Source organism: Cyanistes caeruleus, chromosome 26 (genome assembly GCF_971803275.1).
Source record: "Cyanistes caeruleus chromosome 26, bCyaCae1.hap1.1, whole genome shotgun sequence".
Taxonomy (NCBI): Eukaryota; Metazoa; Chordata; class Aves; order Passeriformes; family Paridae; genus Cyanistes; species Cyanistes caeruleus.
In genome coordinates, this window is record NC_141726.1 from 3,966,779 (window position 1) to 3,985,504 (window position 18,726).

Below are 18,726 nucleotides of genomic sequence, written 5' to 3' on the forward strand. Positions count from 1 at the left end.
CCAGGAGAAATCCTGCTCCTTTCCTAATTTTCAGAGGCAGAAACCCGCTCGCCACCACGGGCCCCTGAATACAAACGGCCACCCTTTTCCATGTTACACAGAATTCACACCCCAGCTTCCTGATGTCATTTTATCCGAGGTGTTTGGCATTCCAAGGGCAGCCCGAGTTCTTGGTGAGGGCAGCTTGGGTCCAGGAGGAATAAAAATAAAAGGAATGAAAATAAAAGGAATAAAAATCAGGAATTTTATAGCACCTCCAATAAGGAGCTCTGTCCTCAGCTGCTCATTTACGTATTTAAGCCCTTGTTTAATGTTCTAATTAGCGGTTAATCAGCTTTCAAGAGAAAACAAATGTGATTAGCTCATCTTCACCTCCTCCAGGTGATTTGGGCTCATCCATGCAGCAGCCCCGGGAAACTTTCCTGGTGTACCTGAATTATTCATGGCCACGGGAATGTCACCGGGATGGGATTTCGGGATGGTCCCCGTGGGTGACTGTGGATAACCGAGGGGGACACGGTGCCTTTTGGGATAAAAAATGTCCTTTAGATGAGATTTTGGGAAAAAAATTCCTCCTTGGGAGGGTGGGAAGGGGCTGGGATGGATTTCCCAGGGAAACTGGCTGCCGCATTCCTGGAAGTGTCCAAGGCCAGGTTGGAACAACCTGGGATATGGGAGGGTGTCCCTGCTCATTTAATTTAATTATTCCGGATTATCGTTTATCCCAAGTCTTCCTTTCCTCTTTATCTGCAGCTTTCCAAGGAGCTGGGGAGCAAAGGAAAGCTCCTGTGGGTGGTCTCAAGTCTTGAGGGAGAATTGGTGCAATCCCAAAGTGGTTCCTTTATTCCCTTTCCCTTCTTCCCTTTTGCTTTTCCCATCCCACAGAAGGCAGGCAGGACACTGGACTCTGCCCATCCGTATTCCCGGGAATTTTGTGGCTGCAGTAGCAGATTGTTAAAGCTTTTAGAATAATTTGGAAAGATCCCACCTGGTTTTGCTTGGAAACGAAGCCGTGGTTTGGATGGTGAGGTTTGGATAGCAGGGATCAGCTGAGGTGTGCTGGTCCCAGGAGAACCCACGAGGGACGAGCAGGTGGGACAGAGAGCCAGGAGCTCCAGACAGTCACTTTTCGGAATTTTAATTAATTCCTGTTTGTTTCAGTCTTCCCAGACGCCAGCTTTGCCAGACTCTGGATTCCCAGCTGCTGGAGCCTCCTGGGATGCACAGGATGGATCAGGAAGGTCAAAGCTCTCTCACCACTGCTCTCTGCACTTTCTGGGAAGCTCTGCTGGCTCTGGCAGCAGAGGGATCAGCTGGAGCAGCATCCCTGGATGTGCTGGAGCTCATCCCATCCCTGCCTGGGCTGTGCTGAGGGCAGGACTGAGGAGGCCCGAGGGTTCCTGGATCCTCCTGGATGCTCAGGATGCCCCACAGGTCCAGCCGAGCTGTCCTGGGAAGTGACTTTTCCCTTCCAGCCCTCAGTCCCACCTGGAAGTGGCTGTTCCCTGCTCCAGGACCAAAATTCAGCTCCCGGCCCCTTCCAGCCCTCGTTCCCTTCTCCCAGCCCCTTCCAGAGCTTCTGTGTCCATCCTAAAAGTGGGAAGAGGTCAAAGGTGCGAGCTCAGCCCAGTCCCGGGGGCTTTCCAGAAGGAAAACCGCGTTTATCGGGAATATCCCAGGCTGGAAAAGCGAATTCCACAGGCTGGCAGCTCCCTCTCCTGGGCAAAAGAGGCAGGAAGGGCTGGGGTGTGCCCCAGATGTGCGGCACAGCTGGAGCAGGATTCCCCGGAGGGAGGGACAACGGGAATTCCTCAGGAATTCAACGGGAATTCCAGGGAAAAGGATCGGGATGAATCTCCCCGGAAAGGGAGGCTCAGCCAAGCTGTTCCTTCCCCTCTTCCAACAAGGATTTGGGACTGGGTTGGATGTTTTCCATCCCCACTCTTGGGTTTCAATCTCTCTGGAATGGCATCCAAGCTGCTTCCTTATGGGATGAAGCAACTTCAACCCTCAAAAGTCTGCACCCCCCCATGGCCTTGCTTTGATCCAGAGAAATCCACACATCATTCCATTCATTAAGAATCCAGCTTGGTTTTATTGTCCATTTTTTCCAAAAGTTGGTGTTTTCCTCATCACAATTATAAAATATTCTTATTTTTATCCCTATTTTACACCAGTATGGGAGTGACCAAGTTGGAGCTGGGAATTCTCTTAAATAATCAAACCACGATTTTAGCAGGGGGCTTTAAAAATTCCAATTAAAAAAAGAAAGATCAAGAAAGGAAAGGATAAAAAAGGAATTTCCATGGGTTCCTTCAAACATCACAGGGAGAGGGGTTTATAAAATTTATTCCAATTTATTTTTTGGGGGGAAAAGTGCACAGGGAGCAGGTTTGGAACCCCATGGATGGAACCAGGATTTGAGGCCACCCTTTATTCCCAAACTGTGCTGGCAACGTGTTCCCACCCCAAAATTTCCTTCCTATGGCTGTGTTCTCCCTGTGGCCGCCCTCACTCCGGCATTCCCAAGAACTGGGAAATCATGGAAGCTGCTCCTCATGGAATTGCAGTGTTGTGGTAACTTTGGGAACGGATTTTCCACGGTGAATTCCTCAGTACAGGGGGCCCTTCACGCTCCCTGGCTCTGTGAGGCGAGCGGCCGCGTAGGCCGAGGCTCCCAGGCACGCGGCCGGCTCGCAAAATCCCGGGAATCCCGGGGGGCCCGGCAATCCCGGCCTGCCAGCCTCGCCCGGGGAGCCCGGCAGGCCCCGCTCCCCTGCTTTGCCATCCACAGCATGGCCCGGAACGCCCGGGAGACCTGGAATGGGAACGGCATCTTCAGAGAGGGGAATGCGGCTGTTGGGATGCTGAGCCTAGGGAAATAGGGATTGGGGTTTGGGAATGGGAGGGGTGAGGGAAGAGCAATTCCAGAGAGCAGGAAAAGGTGGCAGAGATGAGGAAGAAGGAAGGGAAGGGTGATCCTGGTAGGAGCTTGGTGGGATGAGGCCCAGGCAGATCTTGTGGGATGAATCTGGGAAAATTTACAGGATGAACCTGGGCAAGTTCTGTGGGATGAAGCTGAGGTTTTGTGGGATGAAGCTGAGGTTTTGTGGGATGAGACTGTTCAGGTTTTGTGGGATGAAGCTGAGGTTTTGTGGGATGAAGCTGAGGTTTTGTGGGATGAGACAGTTCAGGTTTTGTGGGATGATCTTGTGCTGGTTTTATGGGCAGCTTTTGTGGGAGGATCCTGGGCAGGTTTTGGGTTGATTTATGGGATGACCCTGGGCAGTTTTGTGGAATGAACCCAGGCAGGTTTTGTGGGATGAACTGGGGCAGTTTTTGTGGGATGAACTGGGGCAGTTTTTGTGGGATGAACCCAGGCAGGTTTTGTGGGATGAACTGGGGCAGTTTTTGGGTTGATTTATGGGATGAACTGGGGCATTTTTTGTGGGATGAACCCAGGCAGGTTTTGTGGGATGAACTGGGGCAGTTTTTGTGGGATGAACTGGGGCAGTTTTTGTGGGATGAACTGGGGCAGTTTTTTGGGTTGATTTATGGGATGAACTGGGGCAGTTTTTGTGGGATTAACTGGGGCAGTTTTTGTGGGATGAACCATGCAGGTTTTGTGGGATGAACCCATGCAGGTTTTGAGGGATGAGCCTACGTAGGCTTTGTGGGATAAATCTGAGCAGGCTGGCAGGATGGAGCTGGGCAGGTTTTGTGGGATGGAGCCGAAGGTCCCCGGGCACCCCTGGGCTCATCACCCCAAGGTGCCCAAGGTCACCTGGCCGTGCTGGGGACACCTGGGCTCACCTGGGATCCCTGGAGGACCTGGCATTCCTGGGTGGCCACGGCCAACTTCTCCCCGCTCGCCCTTCTCTCCTCTCTTCCCTGTGGGTACAAAAAGGAGGGAAGGAATCCGTGGAAAGCCCAGCTGGGAGAGGAGGATGGGGACAAGTGTGGCAGTGTCACCCCCAGGAGGGTTTGTACCTGGCACCTGCCACCTGCACCCACCTTTGGGTCCGACATTCCCGATCTGCCCTGCAGCTCCCAGGATTCCAGGGACACCTCGGGGTCCCATGGGGCCGTGGGGACCCTGCTCACCAGGCGGCCCTGGGGGCCCGGGGGGGCCAGGGGGTCCCATGGCCCCGACCCCACCCAGGGCAGCTCTCTTGGCACTCACAGCCACCTCTGCCAGCTGCTCTGTGGGGCAGAGAGGGGCCAGGCTGGGATCCATGGCATGGATCCATGGCATGGATCCATGGCATGGGATCCATGGGATGGGATCTATGGGATGGGATCTATGGGATGGGATGGGATCCATGGGATGGGATGGGATCCATGGGATGGGATCTATGGGATGGGATGGGATCTATGGGATGGGATCCATGGGATGGGATGGGATCCATGGGATGGGATGGGATGGGATGGGATGGGATGGGATGGGATGGGATGGGATCCATGGGATGGGATCCATGGGATGGATCCATGGGATGGATCCATGGGATGGATCCATGGGATGGGTCCATGGGATGTGATGGCCCCGCTCAGCCCTCACCTTGCAGCATCTTCAGCACCACATCCACGATGTGCTGGTCCCCAGCATCCCGGCCCTGCCAGGAAGGGAATTTCGCTCCTTCTGTCCCCTCCCAAAGCCATTCCCAACCCAAATCCCAATCCCAGGTCACCTTCCCACCCTGCTCTTCCCCATTCTGCCCCAGTGCAAGTGCTCCATGCTCAGCTCGTTCCGTGCATCCCGCTCATGGCATTTGAGTCCAAAATGGTTTTTTAGGGAAAAATCCCAACACTGCAAACCCCTGCTGCTGGCTGCTTTATATAGGGACGGTTTATGGATGCCATACACAGCTGGAAAGATAGAATTCCTCCCCAGGAAGGCAGGATCCCAACCCCTCCCAGCTCCTGATTCCCAGAGGGATTGGGTGGGAAGGAGAGGACATTCCTGCAGAGCTGGGGCAGCTGAGGGCACCAGGAGGGTGAGGAGGGATGTGGGATCGGGATACTCACGGCTGTGCCCCGCGGCCCCGGCATTCCCGGCACCCCGCGCTCCCCCACGAGCCCCCGCGGGCCGGGCGGGCCGGGATAACCCCGAATTCCCGGTGCTCCGGCATCCCCCGAAGGGCCCGGAAAGCCGAGGTCTCCCTGGATGCCTTGCTGGAGGAGGGATGGAGGAACAGGGGCATGAGGGGCTCAGCCTGTCCCAGGGCTGCACCCCGAGAGCCCAAAATCTCCCAAAAAACACAGGCAGGGCTGGATCCCACATGGGGCTGAGCCTGAATCCAGGGCTGGATCCCACATGGGGCTGAGCCTGAACCCAGGGCTGGATCCCACATGGGGCTGAGCCTGAACCCAGGGTAGAGCCCCTAGGCTGAGCCTCAATTCACAGTTTAACCCCGAAGAGGAGCTGAGCCCAAACCCAGGGCTGATTGTGCTCACTGGCCCCCATCTCCAGGGGAAAACATTCCCTCATCACCCAGCAGCTCCATGGATCACCAGCACCTCAGCCAGGAGGATCCACTCTGGCTGAGGATCCCACAAATCCTCTCAAGTTGTGGGGCCCCCTTGGTGCCAAACCCCCCCCTCACTCACCTGTCCCTTGGGTCCTGGCTCTCCTGATTCCCCCTGGGGACAGAGGACACGGGAAAGGCAATGAGGACACAGCAGGAATTTAGGGATGGAGCCGGGATTTAAGGCCAGGTGGGATCCCCCAGCATGGGAAGGGATCCCCCAACATTCCCAGGAATCATTTGAATGCACCCACCTTCTCTCCCTTGAGCCCTGCCAGGCCGTGGACACCCGGATCTCCCTAAAGGAAAGGCAAGGAGAGATGGGAACATTCCCAAAGTCACCCCCACCCTCTGCAGCTCTGGAAACCCTCTGGGAATTCATGGAGAATTCATGGAGAAGGTTCCTGGAGCCAGTGTTAAACCCAGCTCTGTTAAAGCCCTGGGATGTACTCACAATGCTGCCTTTGGGGCCGGTTTTCCCTGGAGAGCCCTGGGAAAAGGGAAAAACGGGATCAGCTCAGCACAGAGCAGCATCCCCAAGAATCCTCCTGCTGTCCCTGGAGCTGTCACCTTGTCTCCTTTGACTCCTGGCAAGCCTTGGGGTCCTGGGATGCCCGGTGGGCCCTGCTCGCCCTTCGGCCCCTGGAAATCCAAGGAATATGGGAAAATGAGTGAGGAGACAATGGAAAGGATTTTACCCATCAGGGAATTCTCCCCAAGGCACTGAGGGCAGCTCCCCATCCTTCGGCTGATCCCAACATCCCAACCTCCCCTAAGTCCCAGCTCTGAGGGGGGACAAGGCACAAAGCTATGGAGAAAACGTGCCAAGAGCAGTGACCTTCCAGGGATGGATTCCTGTCCCCAGGAAAAGCACCAAAAACCTTTTTTTTGGCTGTTTTTCCAGTGCAGGAAAGCTCTGGAGATTGACTGGGCAGCCTCCCCACTCTCCTGGGATGGGAGGAAATTCCAGACCCAGCTGGGGCTGCAAACCCAGCGTGGTCCCATTAATCCCTGAGCTATTCCCTAATACCTCAGCAGCATGACAAGCATGGGATTGACCCCGGGATCAAAGGGGGAGGTCTGGCTGTGTCCCACTGATCCAGGCTGGGCATTCCCCAGCCTGGGGCTGAGCATCCCCCGTGTCCCAGCCTGGCTTTGGAGACAGCTCAGAGCATCCCAGAGTGGCTTTGGGGACAATTCAGATTATTCCCTGTGTCCCAGTCCAGCTTTGGGAACAGCTCAGAGCATGTCCTGTGTCCCAGTCCAGCTTTGGGGACAACTCACCAGATTTAGGGACAGCTCAGAGCATCCCACACGTCCCAGAGTGGCTCTGGGGACAATTCAGATTATTCCCCATGTCCCAGTCCAGCTTTGGGGACAACTCACTAGATTTAGGGACAGCTCAGAGCATGTCCAGTGTCCCAGCCTGGCTTTGTGGACAGCTCAGAGCATGTCCAGTGTCCCAGCCTGGCTTTGTGGACAGCTCAGAGCATGTCCAGTGTCCCAGCCTGGCTTTGTGGACAGCTCAGAGCATGTCCAGTGTCCCAGCCTGGCTTTGTGGACAGCTCAGAGCATGTCCAGTGTCCCAGCCTGGCTTTGTGGACAGCTCAGAGCATGTCCAGTGTCCCAGCCTGGCTTTGGGGACAGCTCAGAGCATGTCCAGTGTCCCATCCCAGCTCTGGGGACAACTCACCAGCTCTGGGGACAACTCACCACTCTGCCCTGCTCGCCGGGGGGCCCCACGAGGCCACGCTCACCCCTGTCACCCTGCGGGAAAGGAGCGGGGTCAGGGCCAGCCCCGCCTGGCATGGCCACATCCCCGTGGTGTGTCCCCAGCTCACCTTCAGCCCGGGGACACCCTGCGGGCCCTGCTCACCCCGAGGTCCGGGCTCGCCCTAAAATGGGAGAGAAAATCCCCACAAAAGATGGGGTTCACCGGTGTCCCCTGCTCCTTGGCCTTCCCCAAGGAACGGGCGGCCCTGTCCTTGTCGCCACCGCGGGGTGGTGACAGGAGCAGCGATCCCAGGGGATTCCCAGGAGGAGCAGGGTGAGAATAAAGCGCTTTGAGCTTCCAGGAACCGGGGAGAAAAAAGAGAGAGATCAACCCCGAGGCTGTGCCCGGGAGGGACACGGGGACATCTCGGTACTTACGAGCTGCCCTGGGGCACCGGTGACACCGGGGTGGCCCCGAGGACCAGCTTCACCCTGGGACAGGAGACAGAGGAGGGTCAGCGGGGACAGCGAGGGGACAGCGGGAACAAAACAAACAAAGGAGGGGACAGGAGCCTCGGGGTGGGTGCTCAGAGCCATCACCCACCTTGTCACCTGGGCCACCTTTGCTTCCCGGCTGGCCCGGCAATCCCTAAGGAAATAAAGCTGGGATCAACCCCTGGGCACAGCTCGGTGTCCCTGCAGGGTGCTGGCACCCCTGGCAGAGGGGTGTCACCCCTGGGCACAGCTCGGTGTCCCTGCGGGGTGCTGGCACCCCTGGCAGAGGGGTGTCACCCCTGGGCACAGCTCGGTGTCCCTGCAGGGTGCTGGCACCCCTGGCAGAGGGGTGTCACCCCTCAGGGGACAGGCTGGGGGGTCCTGCACTCACAGCTTGTCCCCGGTGTCCCGGCGTTCCCGGGCGTCCGGCCTGTCCTGTGCCACCCTGCGAGGGGGAGAGGGGGTGTCACCGGGAATGGGGTGCCCACAGGTGGGCAAGGGACTCTGCCCAAGGGGGGACACTGCCCCTGACCCTGTGGCCAGGAGCTGCCATGCCAAGGGACGTTATTCCCTTTGCCATTCCCAGCAGGGGCATTCCCTGGGCGAGCACCTGCAGCTCTCACCTTCACTCCAGGGATACCTGGGGTGCCGTCCTTGCCATCGATGCCAGGGAGGCCCTGGAAGGGGGGAAGAGTCACTCATGTGACACCTCAAAGGGACCCAGAGGCTCCCGGTGGGGACAAAAAAAAACGTGGGAAGTGAAAAGAACATTCCAGGTCTGTGCTGGAGGGGACAAGGACATGTGATGGCACAGGTGCCACCAGCTGAACTCACATTCTCGCCCTTGGGGCCGGTGTCACCCTGGGGTCCCCTGATGCCACGGCCACCCTAGAGCAGGAGGGGACAAGTGTCAGTGTCCTGCTGGGGACAGAGCTGGGAGATGGAGATGCCCCTCGAGGGCACCCCAATCGCTTTCCATGTGGGAACGGTGCCAGGCTGGGGAAAAGGGGACAGTGGCACTGGATTGGGGGGACACCTACCAGCTCTCCCTTGTCACCAGGGTCCCCAGGTGGTCCCTTGGGGCCTTCCCTGCCCTGGAGGAGAGAGGAAAGCAAGGATTGAGCAGGGGAAAGTGGGATCCCAGAGCACCCAGGGGTGAGGGGGCACCCACCGGCCGCCCCGCTGCTCCGATGCTGCCGACCATACCCTTGTACCCAGCAGGACCCTGGAAAGAGAGCATGGAAAGGTCAGCTCCCATCCCAATCCGTCCTTGCTCCACAGGGAGCATCCTTGAGATGGCCCAGCATGGGAAGGATGCCGCAGGGGATGATTTCCATGGGATCTCGATCCTGGAGCCGGGGGATGCCACCTGCACTCACCGTCTCTCCCTTGGGTCCTGCCATGCCAGGGTAACCCCTGAGGCCCTGAGGTCCCTGCAAGGAAGGAAACCACAGCCAGTTTAGCTGGAAATAAACCCCCCAAGCAGCCCAGGGGGAAGCAGCAATTACAGCAAAACCCGACACTGGGAATCCACCAGTTTTGCCAAACACGAGGAATTCCAGTCCCTCCTAATTCCAGAGCCCCCCACCAGGTGCTTTTCCAGCTGTCAATTCCATAACTCCAGCGGGCCCAAACTGGAGCCACTTCCCTGTGCCAGAGCTCTTGGCTTCAAAGTGGTTTTGCCCCTTCCTGGTGTGGAGGGCTTAGCCCAGTAATTGCTTTTCATCTTCAAAGTGCTCCAAGAATTCCATTCCTCAAGGCAAGGAGGACTCAGTGTACAGCAGGGATTTATCCCAAATTATCCCTGGGAACAACCCAGGTGCCCGTGGAGCTCTTCAGAGGAAGAGGTGGTGGCATCCATGGTGGGAGAGGGATGGGATGAAGGCTTTTCTTCAGTCCCAGTGCTGGGAGCAGGGACATGCCAGTGTCCCCTCCCTGGTGTTGGGGACAAGGACAAAGAGCCCACTCCCAGTTCCTGCAGCACTTGGGGGACAGGGGAAAAAAGGAATACAGGATTTACCGGAGGGCCTGGGACTCCTTGTTCTCCAGAAGCACCAACGTCCCCCTTGGGGCCCTGGGAATGGAGAGAAAAGGAAATGTTGGGGGAAGAGGAGGGACAAAACACCCTGGGGAAACCACAGCCCCCACCTGGCACCCAGCAGCGGACAGGGTGCCCTGCCCAGGAGGCCACCATGGGAAGGTCACCGTGGTCTCCCATTCCCTCGTTTCCCATCTCCCTCTTTACTCCTTTCTTCCTTTCCCTTCCCAAAACTCCTTCCCTGGGTCCAGCCCCACAGGGACAGCCACACCTGGATCCTACTGGGATCTGGCTGGGATGTGGCTGGGATCCTGCTGGGATCCAGCTGAGATCCTGCTGGGATCCTGGTGAGATCCTGCTGGGATCCTGCTGGGATCCAGCTGAGATCCTGCTGGGATCCTGGTGGGATCTGGCTGGGGTCCAGCTGAGATCCTGCTGGAACACTCACCGGCTCTCCCTGCTTGCCGGGCTCTCCGAGGGCCCCGGGGCGGCCTCTGTGTCCCTGAGGGGAGGAGAGGAAATCCATGAGGAAAACCCCGGCAAAGCCACAGGGTGCTGGCACCATCCTGGTGGCCACGTCCCACAGAGCCATCCTGCCACCACATCCCACCCTGGCGTGCCCACAGGTGACATTGGGGGGGCTCAGAATCCCACAGGTGACATTGGAGGGGGCTCAGAATCCCACAGGTGACATTGGGGGGGCTCAGAATCCCACAGGTGACATTGGGGGAGGGGAGCTCAGAATCCCACAGGTGACATTGGGGGAGCTCAGAATCCCACAGGTGACATTGGGGGGGCTCAGAATCCCACAGGTGACATTGGGGGGGACTCAAAATCCCACAGGTGACATTGGGGGTGCTCAGAATCCCACAGGTGACATTGGGGGAGACTCAAAATCCCACAGGTGACATTGGGGGAGGGGAGCTCAGAATCCCACAGGTGACATTGGGGGAGACTCAAAATCCCACAGGTGACATTGGGGGAGGGGAGCTCAGAATCCCACAGGTGACATTGGGGGGGCTCAGAATCCCACAGGTGACATCCTGAGCTGGGGCTGGGGCTTTGGCACAGGGTGCCACCCCCAGGAAGGGGCTGGGGACCCTCAGGGACCATTCCCACAGCACCTTTTCCTCCAGGCCTCCCTGTCCTGGTGCTCCAGAGATCCCAGAGAAGGATCCTTCACTCCACAACATCCTGGAAGTGACAATTCCCATTTTTCCCCCCCACGGCAGCTCCAGGACTTCCTTACCTTCAGTCCCTGCAGTCCCTGGGGGCCCTTGGGACCTGGGGGGCAGCTGGTGGGGCACTGGGAGAAGATGAAGGACAAGGATGAGTTGGGAATGACTGAGAAAAGTCTGGACACACCCTGGTCACAGCAGGAGACAAGGTCATGGCAGCTCTCACCAGGAAATCAGCGCTGCCTTCCAGGCCTTGGAGGTGTCCCGGGAGGCCCTGCAGGGAAGGAAACCTGTGAATTCCGTGGTTGGTTTTACACCAGGATGGAGCAGGGAGCAAGGGATGGGGTGGGAGGCGAGAGCCAGAGCCTGAATTCCAGCTCCAGTCCCTGGGGTGAGCCTGGGGAAGGTTGTCCCTCCTGGAGGTAGCTGGGAGATACTCACAGGTTTCCCTGGAGGGCCTGGGGGACCTCTGGGGCCGTCGGGTCCGGGATCACCCTGGGAAAGAAGGCCAGGAAAGGAGAATTTGGGATGGGAAGGGAGGTGGAGAGCCAAAGAGCCGGTGTGTCCCAGCAGGAATGGAGACACCCCCGGGGTGATGGCAGCAGGGGAACCTCCATTCCCACGTTCCAGGATCATCCCTGACTATCCCAGGAGCCCTGAAGGGCACAGAAGCAGCTCCTGGTAGGAGGAGGGGAGGTTTGTCCATGCCCCCTCCTGACTCCTCACCTTGGGTCCCAGCACCCCGATCTCTCCAGGAAGTCCAACCTGGCCTGGAAGCCCCTTAGGGAGAAGGGAGAGAAATCCATGGAATGAGGGAGGTCCCATCCTGATCCCTCCCCTCTGGGGGTGCTGAGGTTTGAGCTCCTCCTGCACAATTCCAAGCAGGATCCCAGGCCACCCATCCCAGCCCCAGCGTGGCACTTACAGGGGGTCCTGGCAGTGAAGGACCCTGCAAAAAAAAGCAAGCTTCAATTGGTTTAAATTCCCCAAATCCATCAGAATTCCTGCCCCAAGGAGGGCGATTCCCACCCCGGCACTAAGGATGGGGCAGGGAGAACTTGGAGGGTCCCCACCCCACCCATGGGAGCAGCAGATACTCACAGGGAGCCCTGGTGGCCCTGGGAGTCCAGGCTGGCCCTGCCAGGACACAAGAGCAGAGTCAGGAGCTGGAAAAGGAGGACCTGTCCTGGCAATTCCCCCTCCCTGGATGCAGCCTCAGGGCCAAAAACTCTGTCAGCCATGGATGCTGTGTCCATGGATCCCTTCCAGAGGGATGGAGATGATCCTAGGCTGGGCCTGGGAGGGGAGGGGGGAGCCTGGAAAGGTGGGAGCCTGGGAATGTGGGGAAATTGGGAATGTGGGATCCTGGGAATGTGGGAAATTTGGAATCTGGGAGCTTGGGAAGGTGGGAAATTGGGAATCTGGGAGCTTGGGAAGGTGGGAAATTGGGAATGTGGGATTCTGGGAAGGTGGGAAATTTGGAATATGGGATCTTGGGAAGGTGGGAAATTTGGGAATGTGGGAATTTGGGAATGTGGGAGTTGGGGCGGCCCCTCACTCACTTTAACTCCTGGCCTGCCGATAGGTCCTGGCTCCCCTTTCGCTCCCGTCAGGCCCTGCAAGGGAAGAGATGCAGGGAGTCATTCCCATTCCTCCTGCTCTCCAGCCAGGAATTTTTGCTGGGTTGAATCCATCAGGGGGAGCCGAGGGCAGAATTCCACGGCACGGGGGTGCCCTGCAAGGACCCTCACACCCTGGGCACGTCCAGCCTGGCAGGTACTCGTGGGAAGCTCCACCCATCCCTGATCCTGGTTTTACCCCTGGGATGGGGCAGGAGCCCACCCAAACCTCCCCAGGCTCCCACCACACACCCCTGGGACCCCACCCAGGGGACCTGGGGACAGGCAGGGTAAGGTGGCAGCTCCGTCCCCTTCCTGCCACCACTTCTGCCAGGCTGTGCCCCGGAGGGGACAGTGGCAAAGTCACCAGTGCCACCTCCTGGGTGCCAAGGAAGTGGGGACAGCGGGGGACTAGGAATTGCTTCAGATTTATACTGGGGGAAAACAAGAGGAGCTCTGCTGGGATCCCAAAGGTGGGCAGGAGTGGAAGAAGCAATTCCCAAGCTCTTCTGGGATTCCCAGGGTGGGAAGGGGTGGCAGAAGCTCTTTTGGAGTTCCCAGGGTGGGAAGGGGTGACAGAAGCTCTTTTGGAGTTCCCAGGGTGGGAAGGGGTGGCAGAAGCTCTTCTGGAATTCCCAAGTTGGGAAGGGGGTGACAGAAGCTCTTCTGGGATTCCCAGGGTGGGAAGGGGTGACAGAAGCTCTTCCTGAGCTCTGCTGGGATCCCAAAGGTGGAAAAAAAGGTGGGAGAAGCTCTTCCTGAGCTCGTTTGGGATTCCCAAGGTAGTTTCAGCTCCTGCAGAAGGGGATTTGGGCACGTTTTCATGTGGTGTCCCCCAGACACCGAGGACAGGAGGAGTTTGCTGGGATCCCGCGGGCAGGGACACCACCAGGGGATGGGGTCAGTTCTCACATCAATGCCCGGCTTCCCTGGAGGTCCATCCGGCCCAGGGGCTCCAGGCTCGCCCTTGACACCCTGGAAAAGAGAAAAGATGGGACTGGGTTGGAATGAGCCCCTCTGGAAGGAGCGGGGTCAGCGGGAAGCTGAGGGAGGGCTGGGTACTCACCGGGGATCCCGGGGCTCCGGCGGGACCTTTGTCACCCTGGGAAAAGGGGAGAAGGTGGAACAGCGATCGCTCACCCCACAGAGCCCATCCTGGGGGTTTTGGGATCCCTGTCCCACTCCTAAGACAGGAGGGAGGTGCTGGATCCCACAGGCAGGGCAGGATGGGGCAGCGTTGGGGAGAGTGGGCTGGGCTGGGCTTTTATGAGGGCTTTATTGGGGTTTTGTGAGGGCTTTATTGGGGTTTTGTGAGGGCTTTATTGGGGTTTTGTGAGGGGGAATTGGGGTTTTGTGAGGGCTTTATTGGGGTTTTGTGAGGGCTTTATTGGGGTTTTGTGAGGGGGAATCGGGGTTTTGTGAGGGCTTTATTGGGGTTTTGTGAGGGCTTTAGTGGGGTTTTGTGAGGGCTTTATTGGGGTTTTGTGAGGGCTTTATTGGGGTTTTGTGAGGGGGAATTGGGGTTTTGTGAGGGCTTTATTCAGGTTTTGTGAGGGGGAATTGGGGTTTTGTGAGGGCTTTATTCGGGTTTTGTGAGGGGGAATTGGGGTTTTGTGAGGGCTTTATTGTGGTTTTGTGAGGGCTTTATTGGGGTTTTGTGAGGGCTTTATTGGGGTTTTGTGAGGGCTTTAGTGGGGTTTTGTGAGGGGGAATTGGGGTTTTGTGAGGGTTTTGTGAGGGCTTTATTGGGATTTTGTGAGGGGGAATTGGGGTTTTGTGAGGGCTTTATTGGGGTTTTGTGAGGGCTTTATTGGGGTTTTGTGAGGGCTTTAGTGGGGTTTTGTGAGGGGGAATTGGGGTTTTGTGAGGGTTTTGTGAGGGCTTTATTGGGGTTTTGTGAGGGTTTTATTGGGGTTTTGTGAGGGCTTTATTGGGGTTTTTTGAGGGGGAATTGGGGTTTTGTGAGGGTTTTATTGGGGTTTTGTGAGGGCTTTATTGGGGTTTTGTGAGGGTTTTATTGGGGTTTTGTGAGGGCTTTATTGGGGTTTTGTGAGGGCTTTATTGTGGTTTTGTGAGGGCTTTATTGGGGTTTTGTGAGGGTTTTATTGGGGTTTTGTGAGGGCTTTATTGGGGTTTTGTGAGGGTTTTATTAGGGTTTTTTGAGGGCTTTATTGGGGTTTTGTGAGGGTTTTATTGGGGTTTTGTGTGGGTTTTCTTGGGGTTTTGTGTGGGGGAATTGGTGGAGGTTGTTCTAGGGTTTTGTTAGGGCCGTGCTGGGATTTTTGGGGTGTTTTTTGGAGGGTTTTGAGAGGGTTTTCCTGGGGTTTGTGAAGGGCTGGCATTTTGTGAGGGCTGTGATGGGGTTTGATGTGGTTTCCAAAGCGCTGTGGCTGCTCTGGGTATAAATAACACCAAATAACACCACATCCTGGGGAAATTTCTGCTGCCTCATTGGGCCCCCATTCCACAACCTGTGGAACATCCAGAGCCACAATCCCTCTGCAGGAACCCCACTGGGATTGTCACTGTCTCACACATGCCCCCTTCACTGGCTATCTCTGGGGTGGTCCCTGCCCCAACCCCTCCGAGCATCCTCCAGTGCATTCCAACCTCCCTGCCCTGCATTCCCCAAAAATCAACTCAGGCCCCGATTCCCGAGCTGTGGATGGAGCAGGATTTGGGGTGCAGCCTCAGTTTGCTGCCAGCAGCAGAGCTGGGGCTGCTCCATCTGCCCTAAATCAGGAGTGGGAGCAGCACGGAGCGCCCGTGCCACTCACAATGTCCCTTTTGTGTCCCCTCCCTCCCCACAGCCCGCACAGCTTCCCCGGCACTCACGTCGATGCCATCGGCTCCCGGCACTCCTGAGGGACCGGGGGGCCCCCGTGGGCCGGGCTCTCCTGGAGGCCCTCGCTGTGGGGAGAAAGGGATGGGATCCACGTCAGGATGGACCCCAGGATGTGTGGGGAGCACAGGGAGCCTCTGGAATGCAGCGGGAATTCCAGGGAGCTGGGATGGAGAACACGCCGAGGGGTCGGAGCTCTGCGTGGATGGGCAAATCCAGGACATTTCCTCACTCTGGCACCTCCAGCTCCTTATTCCCTGCCCAGTTTCTATCCCATTTCTCCCATCTCCTGCTGTGGTGTCCACAGGGAACAGAGCAGGGTCTCCATGGGGTGATGGCAGTGTTTTTATCCCTCTTTCCTCTTTCCCTGGATCTCCTGCCCTGGTGGAGTGGGATATCCATGGGATGACAATTTTACCCCATCTCTGCTCCCTTTTTCCCTGGTTTTGGTTTTTTCCCTCTTTGCCTGGCTGGAGCAGGATCTCCAAGCATTTCTACCCCATTTCTGTCACCCCCTTTTCCTGAAAATTAAACCTTCTGATAATGTTTTCATAGTTTCAGTTGCTTTCCCATGAGAGCCCTATAAACATGAGTTGTTTATCACATTCCTTCTAAGAAACGTCTTTGGATGGACGTTTTGCATGGCCAGTGTGCTTGGGAAGGTGGTAACTTAATTATCCAATCCCTGGTCATTGTTGAGAATCTATAAATACTGGAGTCAGAGAAAAAAGTCATGTTTTTTTTGTTCTGACACCGAGAGTGTTCCCGTGAATCAGTTTGTGTCCTTTAGTGACACCTTTTCCTGCCCCAACAGAGCAGGGTGTCCATGGGGTGAGAGCAGCACTTCCAAAGACCCCTTTTAGCTCAGAGTGGGATTTCTGGAAGCACTGGCAGGATTTAGGTGCCCAAATGCCCAGGATAAGGTGGAGACCCCCAACACCTCTGTGTGAGCTCTCCCTGGGCCAGGCTGGCTCCGCTCCCAGGCTCCAGACAAAAGCTCCATTCAGAGAAGCTCCCGGAGCCCAGTCCTGGCTTTGAGGTTTGCACAGGACTCGGCAAAGAAACCTCTGTTATCCTAACAGGGAGTTCAGGGGGAAGAGATTCCAGTCCTGGAGACTGGAGCCCTGGTGTTCCTGGAAATGGGAAGCAGACGGTGGCTGGGCTGCACTCCTGTGGCTCCTCCAGCCTCCCAGGCTGCATTCATTTCAAAAAGAAATATAAATATAAGGAATAAATATAGGAATAAATGTAAATCTGTAGAGATGAGAAGTGCTTCTGGTTCATGGACACAACAGGAGAGCCCTGGCTCCACCTTGGATCGATCCCTGCGCTCGGGAGGGAGCGAGTCCCCATCGCTGGGATGACGCCTGAATGGCACCTTTGTCCTGCCCAAGGAATGAATTCCAAAGGGTTCCTTGTTCCCGAAATTCCCACATCCCCCTTGCTCCGCTCCGCTGCCCCCACAAGCCCATGGGGACCCCGGGGGGGGTTTAGGAAGGAGCTGTCCCCCAGTTTCCAACAGGCAGCTCAGGAGCCACATGGAAAAAATTCCCCGAACCTCTAAAATCTGTTGGTTTTGTTGTTTTCTTGCAGTTGCAAGGCAAGGAGAGTTTTTCCAGGTGGAATCCTGGTGCCTACCCCGCTCCAGAGCTCACATTCCCTTTTTCCAGATCCATTTTCTCCTGCCCCTGGGTGAGTTTGGAGGGTCCACGGGGACCCCTCGGCAGCGCCCCCGGAGCCCTGGGACAGCCCCGGGAGGGTCCGGGATCCCCCAGCCCTGCGCAGCCCCGATCTGCAGCACATCCCAGGAAAGCAGGAGCAAATTTCCCAGAAAATCCAGAGGGAAAGACACAGCCCCCCCTCTGCTGCTCCAGGGGGAAATCAAACTAAACTTGTTTAGCCAACAATTCCCCAATTTCCCATCCCGCACTTCCCGCACGGTGTCGGGCGGGCCTGGGCTGCGGCTGTTCCCACCCTCCCAGGGGAACATTCCCGGGAAAAGCGAGGGAAAAGCGGGGAATAAACCCAAAGCGTTCAGCACTGCGAGGCAGCGGAGATGGGGAATGTCCCCTCTCTATCCCCATCCGCTCTCCATCCCCTCTCCATCCCCTCTCCATCCCCTCTCCATCCCCTCTCCATCCCCTCTCCATCCCCTCTCCATCCCCATTCCTGCCCGGAGCGGAGCGGGATCGCGCCCGGCACTTACGAGCTGGGCCAGGCAGAGGCAGGAGGCTTGGAGCAGGAGCCAGAGCTGCGACACGAGGGTGACACGGGTGACACGGGCCATGGCGAGCGCGGCTGGCACCGAGCGCGGCTGGCACCGAGCGCCGGCGGCCCCGACTCGCAGCGCTCCGGGACCCTGGGCGGGGGGGGGGAGGAGGGGGAGGAGGAGGAGGAGGAGGAGGAGGAGGAGGAGGAGGAGGAGGGGGAGGCGGGAGGAGGCTCATTAATATGGAACAGAGGGATGAGGGCAGGTCCCCGCCCCTCTCAGGTGAGCCCGCGGTTATTGCGGGGTGGATGGGGACGGGATCTGGCGCGACGGGGACAGGATTTGGCACGGTGGGGACAGAATTTGGCACGATGGGGACAGGATTTGGCACCATGGGGACAGAATTTGGCACGATGGGGACGGGATTTGGCACCATGGGGACAGAATTTGGCACGATGGGGACGGGATTTGGCACCATGGGGACAGAATTTGTCACGATGGGGACAGGATTTGGCACGACGGGGACAGGATTTGGCACGATGGGGACGGGATCTGGCACAAATGGGACAAGATTTGGCACGATGGGGACAGAATTTGGCACGATGGGGACGGGATTTGGCACGATGGGGATGGGATTTGGCACGACGGGGACAGGATTTGGCACGATGGGGACAGAATTTGGCACGATGGGGATGGGATTTGGCACAGACGAGGTGCTGGGACAGGACGGGGATGACCTCGGGAGCTGCTGCTGGGGACAGCCCGGCCAGGATGTGCCAGGGGTCCCCGTGGTGTCCCCATCACGATGCCACCTCAGTGCCACTGCCTGTTGTGGCTGCAGCTCCCCCACACCCCGAGATGGGGGCGGCACTGGGAACCAGTTCCTGCCACCCCAGGGAAGCTCCTGGGGGATTCCTGCCCCAATTCCTGCCCCGTGACCCCCGCGGGGATGTCCCCACGTCCCCAGAGTGGCGCTGGGAGGGCAGGGGGGGATCACAGGGACAGTTCCCACAGGGGGGGATGCATGTCCCGCTCACACCCCCATTCCCATTCCCAGCTGCCGCCCCCCATTCCCAGGGAACACGGGATGATTCATCCCGGCCATTT

General features: G+C 57.5%; 1 protein-coding gene across 2 annotated transcripts; it reads right to left on the minus strand.

Moving 5' to 3' along the window:
* Positions 1-2,075: 2,075 nt before the first annotated feature.
* On the minus strand, positions 2,076-17,767 carry COL9A2 (collagen type IX alpha 2 chain). Of its 2 annotated transcripts, XM_086863857.1 has the most exons (32): positions 17,617-17,767; positions 15,404-15,478; positions 13,635-13,670; positions 13,481-13,543; positions 12,512-12,565; positions 12,051-12,086; positions 11,875-11,898; positions 11,676-11,729; positions 11,391-11,444; positions 11,176-11,223; positions 11,021-11,077; positions 10,220-10,273; positions 9,754-9,807; positions 9,113-9,166; positions 8,905-8,958; positions 8,774-8,827; positions 8,568-8,621; positions 8,357-8,410; positions 8,125-8,178; positions 7,843-7,887; positions 7,677-7,730; positions 7,367-7,420; positions 7,239-7,292; positions 6,096-6,167; positions 5,980-6,015; positions 5,780-5,824; positions 5,608-5,640; positions 5,026-5,172; positions 4,559-4,613; positions 4,015-4,203; positions 3,814-3,891; positions 2,076-2,818 (listed from the first exon to the last, which is right to left on the minus strand). In XM_086863857.1, exons 1-32 carry the CDS (start codon positions 17,695-17,697, stop codon positions 2,613-2,615), a joined length of 2,082 nt encoding a protein of 693 aa, XP_086719983.1. In that variant the 5' UTR covers positions 17,698-17,767; the 3' UTR covers positions 2,076-2,612. The 2 variants fall into 2 exon arrangements, with proteins under 2 accessions (XP_086719983.1, XP_086719984.1); XM_086863858.1 differs by lacking the exons at positions 2,076-2,818; positions 3,814-3,891 and having other exon boundaries at positions 4,020-4,198.
* Between the last annotated feature and the right edge of the window lie 959 nt (positions 17,768-18,726).

Bases quoted from the DNA above. Each gene is read 5' to 3' on its own strand.
- COL9A2 (XM_086863857.1), bottom strand. From the start codon at position 17,697: ATGGCCCGTGTCACCCGTGTCACCCTCGTGTCGCAGCTCTGGCTCCTG. The intron at 11,224-11,390 runs GTGAGTATCTCC...CCTTCCCTGCAG, and splicing joins CAGGCCCTCCAGGGAAACCT to GGCCTCCCGGGACACCTCCA. The intron at 6,016-6,095 runs GTGACAGCTCCA...CCCTTTTCCCAG, and splicing joins CAGGAGTCAAAGGAGACAAG to GGCTCTCCAGGGAAAACCGG.